This window comes from Melanotaenia boesemani, chromosome 1 (assembly GCF_017639745.1).
Source record: "Melanotaenia boesemani isolate fMelBoe1 chromosome 1, fMelBoe1.pri, whole genome shotgun sequence".
Lineage (NCBI taxonomy): Eukaryota > Metazoa > Chordata > Actinopteri > Atheriniformes > Melanotaeniidae > Melanotaenia > Melanotaenia boesemani.
In genome coordinates, this window is record NC_055682.1 from 9,149,218 (window position 1) to 9,168,138 (window position 18,921).

Genomic DNA, 18,921 nt, shown 5'->3' on the forward strand with positions numbered 1-18,921 from the left:
CTGCCTTACTACTATATTGTGCTTCATGTTAGCCATCATCACTCCAATCTGCAAAATCCTGAGGCAACTGAGTCCAGTGACCTGTAATCAGCAGCAACATACATTACCACCATGAAAAGAAAGATAAACTTTGGGAGTGTGGTGAGTCAATGACCTGCATAATAATTCAGTGGCTGCATAAATATACAGAAATACTCTAAATATTTCAGAAATAAGAGTTTGTGGTGACTGCTTCACATATGAGGTTATTAAAGCATGTAAATGTCATTCTCCTGTACTTTCAGGCAGTTCAACCGACAGTCACCTCTAAATAAGCGTTAGCGGTTATTACATGAGCTCTTCTGGTTGGATGGCAGCCGAATTTAACCTGCCAGTTTTCCCGATACTGTCTGGCAGTAAAAAAGAGGAAAGCTGTTTGACTGGAGGGCAGATGATGCATGTCATATGAATGCAAATGGTTGCATGCATGTAGTGTCTTTAAAGTACTACAGTGACATAACAATGGGGTCATCTCTTTCTTATGTTGGTTTTGGGTTTGTGTCCAAACAGCTTCTACTTGGCACATCTCCCATGCATGGCAAATGTCTGGCAATACACACTTAAAGTATTTGTAAGTGTTACCTGCAAATGCTGTGGTGAAATTCTTGCATCCTTTTGATTTCTTTCTTTGATCAAGCAGTCTTTTTTTAGGTCAGCCAGTCCTTAATAAAAGTTGCTTTTAGATCACTCATACAAGAGTGAAAAGATTTATAAATTATTCCTAAACCCTTTAAAACTCTCTGGCAAACTCAAAGGTGTCCATAAGCTTCTTCTGATAGCCTCAGAAAGCTTTTTAGATCTTGATACGATAAAAGAACATACTTCAATAGGAAAGTGAGCATCAGACCCTGGATGTTCAAATTTAAAGTCAGTTTCCACCTGCCACTGCCTGGTTACAGTCTTGAACCCCTGATTCTAATTTTATGGACTTGATGGTGTTTAATAATGTACAGCTGGCCTTAATTTTCCATTTATAGCTTGTGTCTCTGTGTGAAGGACAACTGAGAAGAGGGAATATATGTGGAAATATATATGTATAGCACCATTCACTTTTTGAAAAGAGGACAGTTTGCAGAGGTTAAAGTGGGTTTAGTGAGGAAGAGGTGGAGGAGCTTTTATCAGTATGCAGCCTGAAAGACAGGGGCTCTCAATTTCACAGTGTTCTGTAGTTGTGTATTGTTCTGAGTAATGATGGCATTGTATCTTAAAAAGAGATACTGCAGTTTATTTTTATAAATGCTCTTTTAACCTTCAGTAGGTGTTATTGTTTCCAATGAACAGATGGGTTAGGAAACTCCGGTGGTCTTGCCATACATATAAACAGATGTATCTATAGCCCAATCCACCTAAAGGATCTAAAGTTATTTTAGGTTCAGAACAATAAAACACTAAGGTGACTGTTTAGTCTTTTTATTTTCTTTTGACTTCAGGATATGTTTGTGCTCCAAGAATCTCACTGCATACCATCATATTTAAGCAACACAACATAAAAACTGTGTCATGATCCAGCCAATAAACCTGAAAAATCATGCAATGAATCTCCAGAGGGAACAATATCAGCTAAAACTTCTGCTGAGAAGAAAAAAAGACTGCTGGATTCATTCTGGCATGACTGCCTTGTCTGCAGTATTTTCACTGCAGGAACTGTCAACCCGTGCATACCAGCTTAGCTACTCGTTTGCGGAAATGCATTTGAGTTAATTAGGCTACATATGATCACAATGGCACATGAGAAGATGTCAAATTTGAAGGCAATCTCCTCTCAGTTTATAGAGCAGATGCTTCTGTGTAATGACACTGCTGGATAATGAAGGTTAAGAGTGGAAAATAAGATTTTTCTTCAATGCAAGATAGATTTTAATGCTGTAGTACAGAATAAGGTGAAGATGAGAGCAACACTTCACCAGGATACAGCCCACTGTGACTCTTGGCTTTAGGCAGGCAGTTTATTCTATACAAACAGAGGCCGACCAATCCAAGCTTAGCTGTGTGTGTGTGTGTGAGAAGTAAATTTGATACAACATTAATACATGATAAAATCACTTATCAATAGAGACTTAAAAATAATGATATGTTAAGAAAAGCTAATTAAAAACTAATTTTACATAACTATCATTTTCATTTTAGACAAAAGCCTGTTATTTCAGTCAGATTAAGCAAATTCCTTCTTAACTTCCTAATCTGTCATCTGTCTCTCAGAATTACGGGACAACCCGAACGCATCATAACTTTGTACTGCAGAGAAAGTGTGCATGAATCTCATTGTTGGGTTTTGCACACATCGAGGGTGAGGTTTTTTTTGTTTGGTTGTTTTTTTGTTGTTGTTTTTTTTGTTTTGTTTTTGTTTGTTTGTTTTTAGCTCCCTCACTTTCTCTGCAGTTTAACACATTAATGAGATGAACTGAAGACCAGGTTCATGTTTTGGACTAATGGCCTTGACGGCCTGGGGAAGAAACTGGTGAGGAGTTTTAGATGTCCCTAGAAAATTGAGAAACGTAATTGTAAATTCAAAGACAAACTACAGAAAAAAACTCCCGGAGGTGATTCATCGGAAGCTCAGTGCATGACGTGCAAAGCAGGGAGCTGGAAACTCACATTAGTTCTGCATAAAGACAAAGGCTTCTTGTTCTTTTTTTGTGGTTGTTTGTGTTAATATATATATATATATATATATATATAATGTGTGTGTGTGTGTGTGTGTATGTGTGTTTATGTGTGTTTTTGCACTGAGCAGAACTTGGTCAAAATTTATCTTGACCAGACTGAATGTCTTTTTTAGCCCTAAAAAAGACAAAAAAAAAAAAAGTAAATAAAGTTGTAGTTATAATGTAGCCTAGATCATATAAATTCAGTAAAAATGTCAAAAGACTAGTGTGAAGTATGCCTCTTCATCATACTGCAGCAGCATTGAATGTGGACTCACCTGTATCTATGGATTAATACATGGATAAACCTACAACCTACAAACCTACACAAAGGGTAAGTGCAGCTAGAGAATTTGATGATTCCAGGTTACAGATCAGCTGAAGCTGGGTTTATTTTTTGGTTTTCACGGGGTTCTTTTGCATCAGTCTTCCCCATAACCATAAGAAGTTGTAGTCTCTCCTTCAGGAAAAAAAAATCAGTTCTAAGGAGGAGTGGCTGTATGGAGCAACTGCTGGCCGTGTCGGACAGATCTCAAGTTTGCATGCTCAGACAAGTTCCAATGAAACTCTAAAGCAACAATCACACGGGTTACATGTGAATGTCGTTTCAGAGATGAGTAACTGTTGATTTAACGGCTTATGGCTTCAACAATGATATCAAAAAGCAAAACACACCAAAGGCTTTGTCCTTTATAGAATAAAATAGAAGAGGAAAAAACAGCATTGAGAAGCTACATTCTTGCAGATGCTAGCTACTGTTTTTTAGCTAATGAAGCGTGCAATGAGGATGTTACCTTTTATTCACTTAAGTTGAAAGCAAGATGCCTAAATACAGCCTCATTCATAACTTGCCACTTACTGCTACACATGGTCACTTTCTAAGGCATGTGGAACCTGTTTTCAGCCCATTTCTGACAGACTGGGAACTGCCTTAGTTATATGTTGACAGTTATCCCTTTGTAGCCTTAAGTGATGTGCTGGCCCTTCAGACTCTCAAAGATGCTGTTTTGGCTTCTTTTTAAATTTTTATTTTTTACCTCTTTAGCCCTGCTACTGTAGCCTGCTACTTAGGAATCATAGGGTTTAAAATACAGAGTAAGATACAATTTATTGGAAAAGGTGGTGCTGACATTTTCAGCATAGTCATAGTGCCATTCCCCTAGACTGCTCTTATGCTACCAGCTAAGGAAAACCAGTATATCCAAAAGAGATGCTTTGTTTCTACATTCAAAACTGACATAGCAGGTTCCTGACTGAGCTTTAACATGGTAAATTGGGAGTGAGAACAGGCTGTCAAACCTTGCAAGCACCAGTCCTAATCCTTAGTTGGGCGTTTGCAACAACTCAATGTTTTAAATCCTGTGGATGTTTATTTAGGCAGTCTTACCATTAATTTCTTTGTTTATGGAGTACATTATAAGTCCTAATATGCATGATTTACATTTATTGCCTCCTCTTCCCCTCCTCTGTCTCTCTTTTTAGTCATCCAAACCTATAAGACTGTCTGCCTTAATTATGACTTATAAGTTTCACCATCATTCACACAGTTACACCCTTAACAATAAACTTAACATTTATTAAATGATTTATAGAATTCATGTGTTATTGGCATATCCACAAATGAAAGAAATAAAGCTTTAAGATTTAAACACATTGAAAATCCTTAAAGACCTTCTTAAAGACCTTAAAGTTTTCCTTACCAGTCTACCCAGCAATAATCTTTATTTCAAAAGCCTTCAGATTCGTCAGTTTATGAAAGAAGAAAAGCCTTTATTCACTCACACGCTTCTTTATAATGACCTAAAGGAGGAGAAATTCCTCATATTTCCTTCAAATATTGATGCAGATATTATTCATCTGAATGATTGCATATAGAGTAATATCTTAAGGCAAAGAGGGGTAGAAGATGGAGTTGACAGATGATTGCTGCACAGATGATTTGAATGGAGATCCTCTCATTTCCTTTGTGTGCATGAATCAACAAACCAGTATCTGAAATACACCATAATAGACTAACTGAAATGCAACTCATGGTGAGTTCAAGACACACTTGCATCATGTTCACAGTTGTCCATCATTGTTCCATATGTTATCAAACGTCTTAAAAAATAAACATGCTTACTGTATTTATAATGTCCTTAACTTTGACATCAGAACCTTTTAAATGCACAAGCAGTAATAAGGTTAAAACTGTCTCTATACAATTTTAGCAAGAAAAAATTGCGCAAAAAAATTTATATATATTCTTGTAAAATTGAATGTACATTATTGATGTAAGGAAAATACTGTATTTAGCAACAAGCTAACCAAATAAATAGGACTATCCTTCAGAGGTGCAACAATACATACACTGATGAATTGATTCAGTCACTCAGTCTGTTCGCATTGATCCACATTTAAAATAATCAAACATTGATACAATAATCATTTGTGAGACACATTTAAGAAAGAACATGTTAAATGGTTTTTGTTTTGTTCTAAAAATCAAAATGTCTTACTGTAATTGGATAAGAAAAACACCAATATCCAAAGGTGTGTGTATATTGATAATAATTTCAGACTGTATTATCTTAATTATTACAACAAGATTTTGACAATATTTAGTGAGACTTTACAGGAGCATGTTTTAAACAAAAAGTAGCACTGTACCTTCCTTACCTTAGAAATACGTGTTTCTGACTAACTGTGATGGCACAGTAATACTTATTATGTACATTGCCGGAGTTGTCGCTGCCTAGCAGCCAGAGAAGTTTTGCTTAATGCATTGTGTCGCACACCAACAACTGGATATTATACCACTGGCTTATAGTCAGCTCACTGACAAAATCTCTTCAGTAGTGCTTCTTTAATGTCTACAAAAAGAAATTTATTCTTTCCAAATTTGTGATGCCAACAAACAGAAAATCTTTAGCCACTGAATCGATTACATATCTTAATGTGATAAAAACCTATTATTTACACCCCTACTGTCCATACCAAGTTTGAAACAATTCATAAATAAATAAACAAATGTGAAAGGTAAACAGAAACACTGAATAAACTAGATTAAACTTCATTGTTCTTAAATTCAATTAAATTTAAAAATAACCAAATAATGCAGCTAAGTCCTAATGCATACTTCTGAGAGCAAGCTTAAAGGTTAACTTGGTCCCAGCATCAGGCAATTTTACAGCTTTTTCTTAAAACTTCCTTCAAACAGTAGCCATGCATGTTGTTTCTGCCCATGGGCAGCATCCAGTCCCTCTTCCCGTGGGGCAGCAGACTCAGCTACCAGGACAGTGTTGTTAAACACCGTCTACATGACAGAGATTTGCCAGACAGATATGATATTGTAGAGACCCCATTTGGGAACTAAAGCTGGGTCAACGCTCATGCTCTACCCCCGCCAGGTGAGAGGATTTCTGCTTTATCCTCTGGAACAATCTCCAGTGTTCTCTCCTTTGCATCCACTGATTCAGCTGCAGCAGAGAAAAAACTTGGTGGGTTTTCGGAAGTCAGTGTTAGATTTCATCAGCTGTAAGAGACTGACCCCCCCCGATTCAGTCTACAGCTGATGACGCACCACGTTTAGCCGTCGCAAGTTGTCGACGTTATGCTAGTAGCAACGAACTGTTTGTCGCATGTTTTTAAAGTGATTTAACACATTAAGTGCGGTAAGTAGCTGTCTTTCGGTGCTCTTTAGAAAAAACCGAGCTAAAAGTCGAGTTGAAAGTCAGCGTCACAACAAATATGCAAGCATAAAATAATCTATTTTCATAGAGTTACGGTGGCTGGAGGCTAGCCAGTGCTGTTAGCACGTAACTTGTATGACAGTTATGGAATACGAACATTTTCCTGCGACAAAAATGTGTTAGTTATATCATAAAACATTCGCAAATAAGTCAGTAACAAAATTATTTGGGGAATGAGCAACGTCAAAAACTGTCTGTTAGTACTGTAACACAAATAGCCACATGTTAGCTCCTTAACCAAACGACTTAATACAAGGTGCGACAGTTTAAAGTAAACTTTGACATCAGTTTTACTTTTACTGAATCTTGAATCTTGATCACATTTAGTCACGACAGTGAGTGTACCTGTGCGTTACACAAATGAAAAGTTTTCAACGCAGCTGCAAAACCTCATAACTGGAAGTTGTCATTATTTTTGAGCAACAAAATGGTTCTCACCGAAGTTTTCTTTAGTGATTTGTATGCCTGCATTAACACCAGTATTACACCTTATTAAACTAAAGATTGACATTAGTTCGCATACCCCAATCAGCTGTAACAAGATGACTATGAGCCTATTGATTAGATCTTTCAAACACCTAAAGACTTTTATCAGTCAGGACTTTGACAAATAACATTTGAGGGTTTCTGGACTGTCTGGTGCTGTGATTAGTGATTATTAGTGATAGATACTTTGGAGCCTGTTGATGTGGGGCGAGGGTCTTTGATGACTTGGCTTGCTTCCCACAGATACCACCAGACTGGCATCTTTGTACATTTGATATCAAGTAAAACTGCTGTTGTTACCATTTAAAGGGGCTGACTAGTCGGTGAAAATGTTCCAGTAGGTGGCAAGTGTCAAAGAACTGTGCATTACAAGATGAGCAGTGCCAGTCATTTGTCAGTGATTTTAATGTTGTGGCTGGACACTGTAAGTCAGTATAGATTAAATAACACTTATTATAAACAGTGGGCCACTTGTTACTAAGGCAGACATATGTGATCAGTGCAGTTTGTCAGCCAGCAAGGTAAGGCTAATTCTACGCAGCTGAATTTAAAGAAATTTGGTTGTTAAGAACCTTTTAAATTTTCATGCAACTTAAAGTAACATCCCTGAAAAGGCCCATGACATGTTTAGTTTTCATGATTTCCGGCCTATCTTCGGTGTTAAAACAGTACATGATGACCTTAATATAAACACTTGTTTCCCCTATTCATCATATAGTGTTTATCCAGAAATTTATTAGCAGACAATGACATTACAAACTGTTTCACGGACTGAATGTGTCAAATACTATATTTTATACTTTGTATTATATTAAGTATTTTTACTCAAATTATGCAAATTAATCTCCACTTTAACGAGAAGATAATGATTTTACTGACACCCCCTGTTGTAAAACTTTAGTTGCATTAAAAATGTGGATACTGTTTGATGACAAAGTATGCATTTTTTATACTCATCTGTGTATGTGTCCTGACTTGCAGCATATATTGAGAGCAGTCCAAAACAGTTTTAGCAGGAAACAGGAGTCATTTATAAACCTGATACGTTAAAAGATTCTCAAGTTGAAACTGGCACTTCATCTGAGCAAGGTTGTTTAAATGTTCATATCTGGGTCAGTTAATCAATATATTATACATTCAAACGATCAAAAAATAATTACTAATAAAATATAATTAATTTTCAAGTTTTTACTGTTAGATTTTTAATAGTTTCAGTCAGTTAATCAGTGGATTATTTTATAATCAGTTCATAATTAGTTATAAAATAATGAAAAATGGCGTGCATAAAATCGTAAAGGTCAAGGTAACTGCTGCACATTTCTGTGTAGGCAAAGATCTATGGTGTGAAAGTTTTTAAAACATTGGAAGAAGAGACTGTATTGAGGAGAAGCTTGAGTAGCTGAAACATAACCAAAAAATAAATTAATCATGTTTCATTATGAAAAAGTTGCTGGTAATTTGAAATGCATATAAATGGAAACTATTCAAGGAAAAAATGTAGAGTTAATAGACATAAGAGATTCTGTGAGTGCATCTGGGTGCAGTGTTGCTGATGGCTGATATATTGTTGATTTTTATTTATATATTTCATAAAATACAAAATTTAAAAATAAAATGAGTAGCTTCTGAGCTAAAATGAAGTTTAAATTCAACAGTAGTGTGTCTGCATATGCTCTTTTGCATAATTAGCTCTATTCTGTATGTATCAACCTTCTGTATGTGTCAACTAAAAAATGCCTGAAGCTCATAAACAATCTCTGTCAACAGCAGCTGCACTAACAAGGCTGTTTTCAATGCAGATGTTTCTGCACTTATTACCAGGTCATTGAGTATTCAAGGGCGGATTCTGCATGATATATACTACTGATTTATCTCAAAATGGCAAATAACTAACCTGATAAATCAACCAGTTTGCAGTTTATCACTTCTGCATTTACTTATGCATTTATGTATGTAGCTTCCAAACCTTTAATAGAATTATCTTATACTGTGCCTTTAACAAAATATTTCTTTATAGTAAGCTTATGAATATGATTAGCAGACTGTCAGTTTTTACAGAGAAAGATTATCCATCAAAGTTCGTGTGTACAGTTTCCTGCTGCACAATCCAAACATTGAATCAGCAGATACTCAGTTTCCTGTGGGCACAGCAGCTGCAAGGACATTAGCAGCAGCTCTACAATCAGTTGCATCTGTGACTGTTGAAATGAAGGGCATTCTTTCATGAATGGTTTTGTTGATTATTTTTCATTTTCACATTGACAGCGAGTCTTCATATTAGAAAGGAAAAACTCCTTTGCATGTCTTCATGAAAACTGATGGCAGTGCTTTGTGTTTTGTATTGGATGCAGCTCTCTGCCAGACTTCTCAGAAGAGCAATATCTTTAATATTTGTTTTCTATAGTGTGATTTGATATGAAGGTTGAATTTAAAATTCATCTTAGCATTTACTGAAGACAAAAAGTTGAATCTTTTGAACTTATTCTCTAAGCCTGTTCAGTCAAGAGTAACTGCATACAAGATGGTAACAATGAGATGCAGTTTATTTAGATTTGGGTTTTCTTTTATCATTTTAACCCCTTTAGCTCAAGCTATATTTTGTGAAAATGCATTAAAAACATACCCCAAGTAAATGAAGACTTGCCACAATAATAAGATTCATATGCATGTTCTTGGTGTCTAGGGACATAAAGGGACCTCAGAGACTGCATTCCCAGAGTTAAAAGTGGTGTATCTGTTACTGTGGCTCAGTAAATTGCAATAAAATGATATAATTGATAACCTTAAGCAACAACAACTTTTCTAAACATTCATGTTTGCAGTAAAATATATTTTTGGTCTGAAATTTAAGCAACAGTTGAAAATAAACACCATTGTCCTGGTTTTATTTTTTTTTTCATAGTAGCTGATCATATCTGTAATTTTCTTTCACACTTATCAAGGCTGATTGGCTTAAAGGATTACATTTTCCACATCAAAATATTAATGACGGCTATTTTTTCTTTTTTTGCCTTTTCGAACATTTTTAATTTAAGGTTTTCCATTGTGTAATCTTGGTTTAATGAGAAATTAATAAGAAAAGTATGAGTGGTGACGTTATCTAACCCTTCAGTTAAAGGGATAAAGAGTTTTGGTCCAACTTGTGTGTAGGAGGAGAGGAAAGACAAACAAAAATGTCTTCCTTCTCATCTTCCATGTTATTTCTACCACAAACTGTCATGTTGGAGAAAAGTGAAATTACAAGACTGACAGATTGTTTCCTTGTGACTCATGAGCACTAATCCTGTATTATATGACACCAGAATCAATGTTACTGCAACCATTTCCCAGACACATTCTATTAAGATTGTAAATTGTCTTATAATGTTGTCAACAGTCTTTTTTTTTCATCATTTTTCTCTCAGATGTCAGCTTTGTGTGGCACCAGCAATGACTGCCAAGATGCAGGTCAGGAGGCCACAGAAAATCAGGCAAGTATTACCCTAGAAAAAAAAGTCAAACCTGAAATACATTTCTATAAAATTACAACTCCAATTCCACAAAGTTATAAAATTCATCTTAAAAAGAGAATGTTTGATCGTTTATAAACCAACATTTTCTGTACTATTCAATGAAAAATATTAGCTCATCTTGAATTTGATGGAAGTGACATTTCTCAAATTTGGGATAAGGGTAAACAATGGCCGGGAAAGAAGTAAATAGCATTAAAACATAACAGCCGGAGAACAAGATGCAACTAATTAGATTGATTGGTAACAGGCCAGTACTATAGAGAGGCAAAGTTTCATAAATAAAAAATTTAATTTAAGTAATATTTCAAACGATGACATGGTATATTCAGAAGTTTCTGAGAATCTGAAGAAATCTTTTAGAGGAAGTGGAGATGGCTGAAAATCAGTGTTGGAAATCATTGAATTCTCAGACATGATCCTGTCATGGAAGTCACTACATGGGCTCAGGATCACTTCCAGAAATCTTTGTAAACACGGCCCACAATACCACCCTCAAATGCAGGTTAACGTTTTTATTATGCAAGGAGAAGCAAAATGTAAACTTGAAGCAGTGCCCTGTTCTCAGGATCAAAGCTCATTGAAAATGTACTATTACAAAGTGGAACATGGATTTGTAGTCAGGCAAATTAAAATGTGAAATTCCACTAGTTCAAAATCTTGCTTTTCGGATGGTGTGGGTGCATTATCTATACCGCTTTGTCCAATGAAGGGTTGTGGGGAAGCTGAAGCCTAACCCAGCATTTTAGCTGAGGATGGTGGGGGGAAGCCGGAGTGAACCCATGCATACATGGGGAGAACATGCAAACTCCACACAGAACGCAGGCATGGGCTGTTTCTGTCTGCATCAACATTTACCTGAGGAAATAAACATTGATAAATCCCTGACAAAGAAAGACAAAAAAATATATATATAAATAAATAAATAATAAAAATGATGCAGTACTAAACATAAGTCAAGATACAATTGCAGCAGTAATGGGGTGGTGTACAATGGTTCAATTTACATTAGGCAGTGCTACATTGGTCTGTCTAATGCAATTATTCCACAGATGGTAGGGAAAAAAACATGAGAAAGTTCCTCATACTTGGTACAGGAGTTATCAAAAGCAATTCATTTCCATGGGAGCACAGACAGTGGTTAGGACATACCGTCAACCTGCAAGAAAAAAAATGCTTATCTCCCATGATTAAACTACAGATGAAACTTTAGGAATGTCAGACTCACATTCTTTGGTTGGATGATCAGTTCTATCAGTAAGATAAATTTGTTGTTTTTTGCAATAGACATTTATAGATGGATCTTTGTGTTCTTGTGAATCTGCTGAAATACTGTCTGATATGATGACTCCAAGTCCTCAGAAGCATGGTGGAGCCGTATCATTCCACCTTGATAACAAATAAAGACACAGCAATGGAATAACATAGGATTTTATTTAAGAAAAAATAATAGTTGGAAATATAGTCGGGTCATGTCAGGGGGAATTAAATCTGTAATCAAAAAGTACTGGAGAAAAAATACTAATTTACAATAGCTGCATTTGTTTCTTGTACAGAACCTTTCTTAACAAAGTGCTTTGCCAGGACATATTAGACAACCTAATTCAGACTATAATATACTGGTATATTGTCATGATTAAAACAGGGGCCCGGGTAGAATTCATCTCCAAATGTGATTAGAAAGAATATGCATAAGTAGCCCTTCCACATGTTAAAAAAGGCAAGGCAAGTTTATTTGTATCTCAAATTTCATCCACAAGACAGTGTAATGTTTTATGTAAAGTGTTTTACATAAAACATTACAACCATTACAGCAAGCTGAAAGAAACAGGAGAATTACAAAGAGAGAAAATAAATTAAAACAAAACAAAATCTGTCCATCTCTGTATTCCAAAAAGAAAAAAAAAATCACTCAGAACATAAAACAAAATAAAACGTTTTAATTTACTCCATCATTATATACCATGTCAATTAAGTCCTATCTGGCTTCCCTGGCACTGACTCATTGGTTTCTACTGTAAGCAATAATTTTACAGATATGCATATGTAAACTTAAAAGCTTGCTGAATTGCTTGAGTTGTTTGCTTAAACACTCAGTAGTTCAGCAAATATAAGTGACAGAAACAAGAGATGTTTTTATTTCTATTTGGGATTTTTTTTTTCCTTTTATGGAGTAAAATACATTTAAACATGGTGCCCAGTAGAGCTGTGAGTCCAGGGTTTTGGATGACAATGGGGCAGTCAGGCTCTGGGTACATGCACTGGTTATTCTTTGAGGTTTGCAGTTTGTGTAAGAGTCACAATGCACGGATATCATTAAGATCATGTTGTTTATACGTTTATTAATGTGAATTTAAAGATTACTCACACCGACTGATGGGAAGTGTGTTCAAGCCTGAGACAGCATAACTTGGTAAACAGCTTTGTTTCTTTTTTACAGGCGAAGGAACATCCTCGTGTCCTCATTCCTGAGTTATGTCGGCTGTTCTACCAGCTGGGATGGGTGACGGGGACGGGAGGTGGGATCAGCCTGAGACGAGGGTTTGTTCATGGATCAAATAATGTGAAGCATCTGAGATAGCTCATTTCTTCTTTTTTCTCAACTCTGGTCATGCACTCTATTTATCTCAGTTAAATTTACTTATTTAAATAGTTTAACTCTGTTTTGAAGATTATACTGAAGTGTTTGTCCACTGACAAAAACAGTAATTAATGCTTGCATGGGAGGCCAGCTCAATGAGTACACAAAAGTGTTTAAATGTTCTATGATAACAGACATTTAAGTATAAAGACAAAATTCAAATAAAAGTCTGACAAGTTATTTCAATAATTTGTTAGGTGTGTGTTTTTTATGGTAGCAAGCAAATTGCTTTTATTCATAGGAGTGATCGGCATTTGTTGAAGCCAGCAAGGGATGCTGAGAAATGATAACTTTTAAAATTCACATATAAATGTTCCAGCAGACCTAGTTTGTGCCCACACCAGTTATCTTCCCATTGCATTATAATAACATTATTTGAGTTTACAAAAAAATGTTGGCTTTCTATCTGTCAGTGTCCGCCTGAATTTTGAAATTCTGATGCATTTTTTTTATCCCTCCAGTTGTTTGGTTTGCTTTAGAAATGGATTGCAGCCTGAGGCAACCTTGCAGAACAAGGAGATTCTTTATCTGGGTGCATTTATTTTAGAGAAAGAAGAGTGCAGTGGCTTTGTTTGTATTCTGTTAGGAAATGTTGTGGCTCTAAACAAGATCATTGCAAAGATTTTGAGGGGATCAGCTGAGAGGGCCTGTTTAACACTGCAGACTGATTTATTTACATTTCATTTGGATCTGTAATCAAGTAGGTTTTATCACCAGGGACATGGGATATGAGTTTTTCATCATTGACAGTTTGGGAAATGTGTTATTTTGACATTACATGTTTGTATTTGCTGCAGCTGAAGAAATGTCAAATTGAATATAACAAAGCAACTAGAGAGTAACAATATGTTAGGGAGTTTTTTCTATGTGATAACCAGATTTTCAACTCGCTTCACAGGAGAACATTTTCTGTAAAGCAAAGACAAGTTCAAAGCAGCTCTTTTGTCTTTTATCGAAAACAGTGATGCTCCATAATGTCTTGACATGCAAGCTCATTTGCTTTCCCAAAACTTCTCCTCTCAGAGACCAGATTTTCATAGCACCATCCGGAGTCCAGAAAGAGAGAATACAGGTAGGCAGGTGCTCACCACAATGTGAAACTGGTTGCCAGAGTAGCTGATTCCTAATCATCGTGTTTCTCAGCCAGAAGATATGTTTGTGTGTGACGTGGAGGAGAAAGACATCAGCTGTCCACCTGCCTGGAAGAAGTTAAAGAAGAGCCAGTGTACACCACTTTTTATGAACGCCTACACAATGAGAGGTTAGTCACTTTAACACATTGCATGCCACCCAAACTACTGTGTGCAGTGAATGTTAAAAATAGTCATTTTTATTAAGTCTGTGATTATTTTCCTACATTATCAGTAACAAACCCAATTTATGATGGAATACTTTAATACTCTGTTTCTAATATGACAGATAGGAACTGGATCCACTGGTTTGTAAATCGTCACTTCAAGGCCTCAAGTTTGACAGTTGACCAATTTGGTCTTTTTTATTTTTTTTTCTTTCATCTAGAAGCCATATTTAGATTTTTTTTTTATTGTTGAGCTTCATTGATATTTAAAACCTAATTGGAAAAAAACATTTATTTTTATTTAACTATAGAGTTATCATAAAACGGACCTACTTGAATTTGGAAAATTAGCAGAAGCTCTAAAGTGGACAGTGCTGTTCTCGTGTTTTTGTTACATTCCTTTTGTAATTGTTTGGGTTTTCTGGTGTGTTTTGTTTAAGTGCCAGTGCTTGGTAGAGTCTTTTAGCTAACTTTCTCCCTGTCATTTTGGTATGCTGCATGTTCCTTGGGTGTACAAAAATCTTCTGTACTGCACGTATCTCATCCTGCCACCTGTATATGAGGCTCTCATGAAGAAGAGCTTAGAAAATCTTTAGCCAGATGATGTGCATGAGATGGTGTCTGCTTCCAGTAACTGGCACAGTAAGTTCACAACAAACAAGCTTAAATTTATGGTAGGAATTTTGACACAACTACAGGCTGTAATTGCTCTTCAATGAGGTTTTGGACTTTTACCCTTATCGTATTTTTACATGTTTGGTTTGACTGACATCAACAATGTTCATATTTGAAGAAATGATACAAGTTGCCTCACATCTGCCCATCTCACTTCTTCCATTTCCTATCTTCTCCTATCTTTTACTTTAACTCAGAATTTTGGAGAATAATAATGCTGTTTATTTTGGTCACCCATCCCCACTGTTAGATTTATAGCAGTGCTTATCAAACCAGGTCATCAAGACCCACTGCCTACATGTTTTAGATGTTTTCCTACTCCAGGACTCTTGATTCAGATCAGTGAACCTCCATTGAGAATGAGGACCTTGTCATTAGTTGTTTGAAAGCCTGTTAATGGGCCATTCATTTCATCCCGGTGTCCACAAGTTCAGAAACATCTAAAACATGCAGGGCAGCAAGTCCTGAGAACCAAGATTGAAAGACACTACTCTAGCCATTCTTATGAATAAATGTCTAAATTAAAATTAGGTTAAAGATAATTGTCAGCCAGTTAAAGGTCTGCCAGGTCTGTCTTGATTTGTTAAATTAAACAGCAGTTTTAATTACTGTAGAGAGAAGTTACAATAAGGCAAGACTCAAAAATCCATATCTGTTTTTCCTTTGCTAAAATACAGAGGCACAGGCAGTTATACACACCCACTCCAAGGCTGCTGTCATGGCAACACTGCTGTATCCTGGCAAAGAGTTCAGGATCACACATCAGGAGATGATCAAGGGGATTCGTAAAGGAACCTCAGGCTCAAACTATCGGTATGTAATCAAGCAGCAAGCATTAGTGAAGTCCAGATAAACTTTTAATCTCTTGGTCAAGTTGAGGGCTTTGAAGTTGTTAAGGAATTATTTTGATACAAGAAATAAGAGATTGAATTACTAACATGTTTAGTTTACAGTTCTTTTGTAATAAACTGAGGTGCAGTCTATCTGCAACTGCTTGTGAATACAACAATTTTCCATCAAGGCATTGTGCTGGCACAAGTTTACCCGGTGCCAGATCCGACAGTAGAAACCGAAGATATTCACAAGTCCCTTTGTGCAAGTCCAAGTCTCAAGTCATTGACCTCAAGTTCAAGTCAAGTCGCAAGTCACTTTTAGTTGTAATGAGTAATCGGTCATGTGAAAGCTGCCATCAGGTCTGTTTAGAAGACGGCATCCAAGGACTTTAAAATCCGCACTCACTCTTTAGATACCAGCATTTCGTAACAGCTCTGATCTTTAGCTTAAACTGACAAATTGTCTGTTACTCTCCTCTAGATCTTTGTTTTACTGAATTTGGAAAACCTGAATATGAACAATTTATTCAGATTAGTAAATGTAACACGAGAACCAAAATCTCTCTGGACCCACTGAGAAATTTAAAATACTAATTCTGCAGGTTGTGGCATTTTTCTGTTGAAGGTAGAGAGAAGGGCCAATATGTTACACTGGAATGCAGGATCACCCCCTGTCCTGCAGGTTTAGGCATTTTCCTGTTCTAGCATACCCGATCCAAACAGCTTGTCTGCCTCTTAATGACACATTAATAATTTGACTCTGGTGTGTTGCAGCAGGTAAACGTGTAAAATCTGCAGTGAGTGTGAATGTTATTTTTTTTTTGTCTCTCTTTTTTGACTCTGTGATGGACTGGTGACCTATCCAGGGTGTACCCTGTCTGTCACCTGCTAAATGCAGGGTTAGGCTCCAGCTTCTCGATCGATCGATCGATAGGCCACAGATGTTCCACTATGCTGCTCTTATCTTGGTCCATTTTTATTACGTTTTTATTTGCCAAAAGTTATAATAGCGCTGCAGCAACAGCTGTGTTCATGGGTGCTGTCAATGTTTTAATTGATTGCGCTTGCACTGCAGACACATCTGTGTTTGTGTGACTTTAAGTCAGTGTTACGTCTGGGGAAATAACAGCAGACAGCACAGAAAGCAGACAGGAGATCAGACAGACTCATGAAAATTTGTGATCTCAACTTATGAGTCCAAGTCAAGACTCAAGTCACTTGAAATGCAACTTCAGTGCGACTGGAATCCGAGTCCCAGACTCGAGTCCCAATTTCTGGTAGAGACTTCCAGTTTTCTTTGGAAACCAACATGATTAAAACATTGCCGTCAGCAGGCTTGAGAAAGCCAGCTGCACGTAGTGAGCTGTTTCATCATAGTGGGTATTTAGCAGCTCTGTCTTGCTAAATATGTCCAGCCTTGACTTGTTTTTCTCAATAACTTTACACAGATTGTGCTGAAACATGCAGTTTTCTATCATGAAACCTTTCTGATGCCAGTGTTGTTTATTTTTTCTTTTTTTTTTAATATTCAGATATAAAGATATTTTACACACTTCTTGGCTCTTTTCATTTTAACATGTTGGGGTTTGACTGTGTGTTAGTTACTCATACTATGTGTCTTAATAAAAAAAAAGGTGGAACGCTTTCATCTCTTAGTAAACCAAAACAGACAGGTTTGTGCTTGCTGGATTACAGCAGAAACCGATTATGTTTTATTGATCCAGTAATTAGTCTTTAAAGCTCTAGTGAGGAATCAGAAGTTTATCTTTTGTCCAGCCAACTGTCATACAATAGACAGCAGAAGAAAATGGAAAATTTCCTTAGTTGAGAAGTTGTTATAGAAATATCTGGGTGTTTTTCATTTGTACTAAGCCAGATTTACACTTGCTTTAACAGCATCCAGGTGTCAAACTGTATGAAGCATTATGCAGTGGACAGTAGAGTCCATCTTTAACATTTTAATGAAGTTACTAGGCTTGATGTCAGTTACATTTTAACCTTTTTTTACAGGTATGATGACATGTTAGTGGTACCTATTATTGAAAACACACCAGAGGAGAAGGACTTGAAAGACCGGATGGCTCATGCAATGGAGGAATACCCTGATTCGTGTGCGGTTCTTGTCCGCCGACATGGCGTCTATGTTTGGGGCGAGTCATGGGAAAAAGCAAAAACGATGTGAGCATTTCCACCCCAGCACTATTAACCTGTTTGATCTGTTTTTGTGACTCACTATATTCTTCAGATAGTATTGAAGGCACATGTGACTAAGAAAACTAACTTAAGTTATTCACATTGTGTTCATCTGCTGCATTTTGCAGGTGTGAATGCTACGACTACCTGTTTGATATCGCAGTCCAGATGAAGCAGTGTGGATTGGACCCTTCAGCCCTTCCATTTGAAGAAAAGGGAATAGTCTGACATTCAGTGGTGCTTATTGTGAAGAGACATTTGTTGCAGAAAGGTTAGTTGAGTTCAATCAGGAGAGCAGATTGTAATCATTTACCTTTCACAGCAGCCGGCTTCAAAATTGATGAAATTTGATGGTAAGGGCAGATTCAGGGTTGAAGATCAAATGCCTGTAATCTGGAAGTACCTGGAGGTACACCATAAAGCACCTGAGGACAACTCACAAGAGAGTAGCTGTCAAACCAATGTCTCCAGGTTCAAATGCTTTACTGTTCAAGACTGACTGCACAGGAATCAAGGTTTTGGTGCATGTCAGAGGAGGAAAACATGAATCTCTCTTGATCTTAAATATGTCCTGTCCTTTGCCTCAGTGAATAAAAAATTATTTGATGTTTGTGGTGGCTTGCAGATTCATGTTTTTAATGTTTACACAAACCAGCCAACTAAGCCTTTCTTCAAATTAAACAAATAATTTCTTTAAAAAAAAAAAAGACGGCACTTTAATTGGTGAGAAAAGCAGAATACACTTGAGTGCCCATGGTCATTTTGTCAAACATCTTTCACTGAAAATAAACCTGTGTTCCATAAAAGGCCTCTTTCTGCGTTCATGGCCATCCTGTAATTCCCACACCACTGTTCCATCAGCAGGAAACCGC

General features: G+C 36.6%; 1 protein-coding gene across 1 annotated transcript; it reads left to right on the plus strand.

Annotated features, from left to right (window-relative positions):
* Positions 1 to 6,234: 6,234 nt before the first annotated feature.
* Positions 6,235 to 18,659, plus strand: LOC121636606 (APAF1 interacting protein). The gene is made up of 8 exons (XM_041980253.1): positions 6,235 to 6,337; positions 10,306 to 10,371; positions 12,851 to 12,951; positions 14,075 to 14,123; positions 14,195 to 14,312; positions 15,701 to 15,836; positions 17,867 to 18,034; positions 18,178 to 18,659. The coding sequence occupies exons 2-8, from the start codon at positions 10,306 to 10,308 to the stop codon at positions 18,275 to 18,277; spliced, it is 738 nt and encodes a 245-aa protein (XP_041836187.1). The 5' UTR covers positions 6,235 to 6,337; the 3' UTR covers positions 18,278 to 18,659.
* Positions 18,660 to 18,921: the final 262 nt, after the last annotated feature.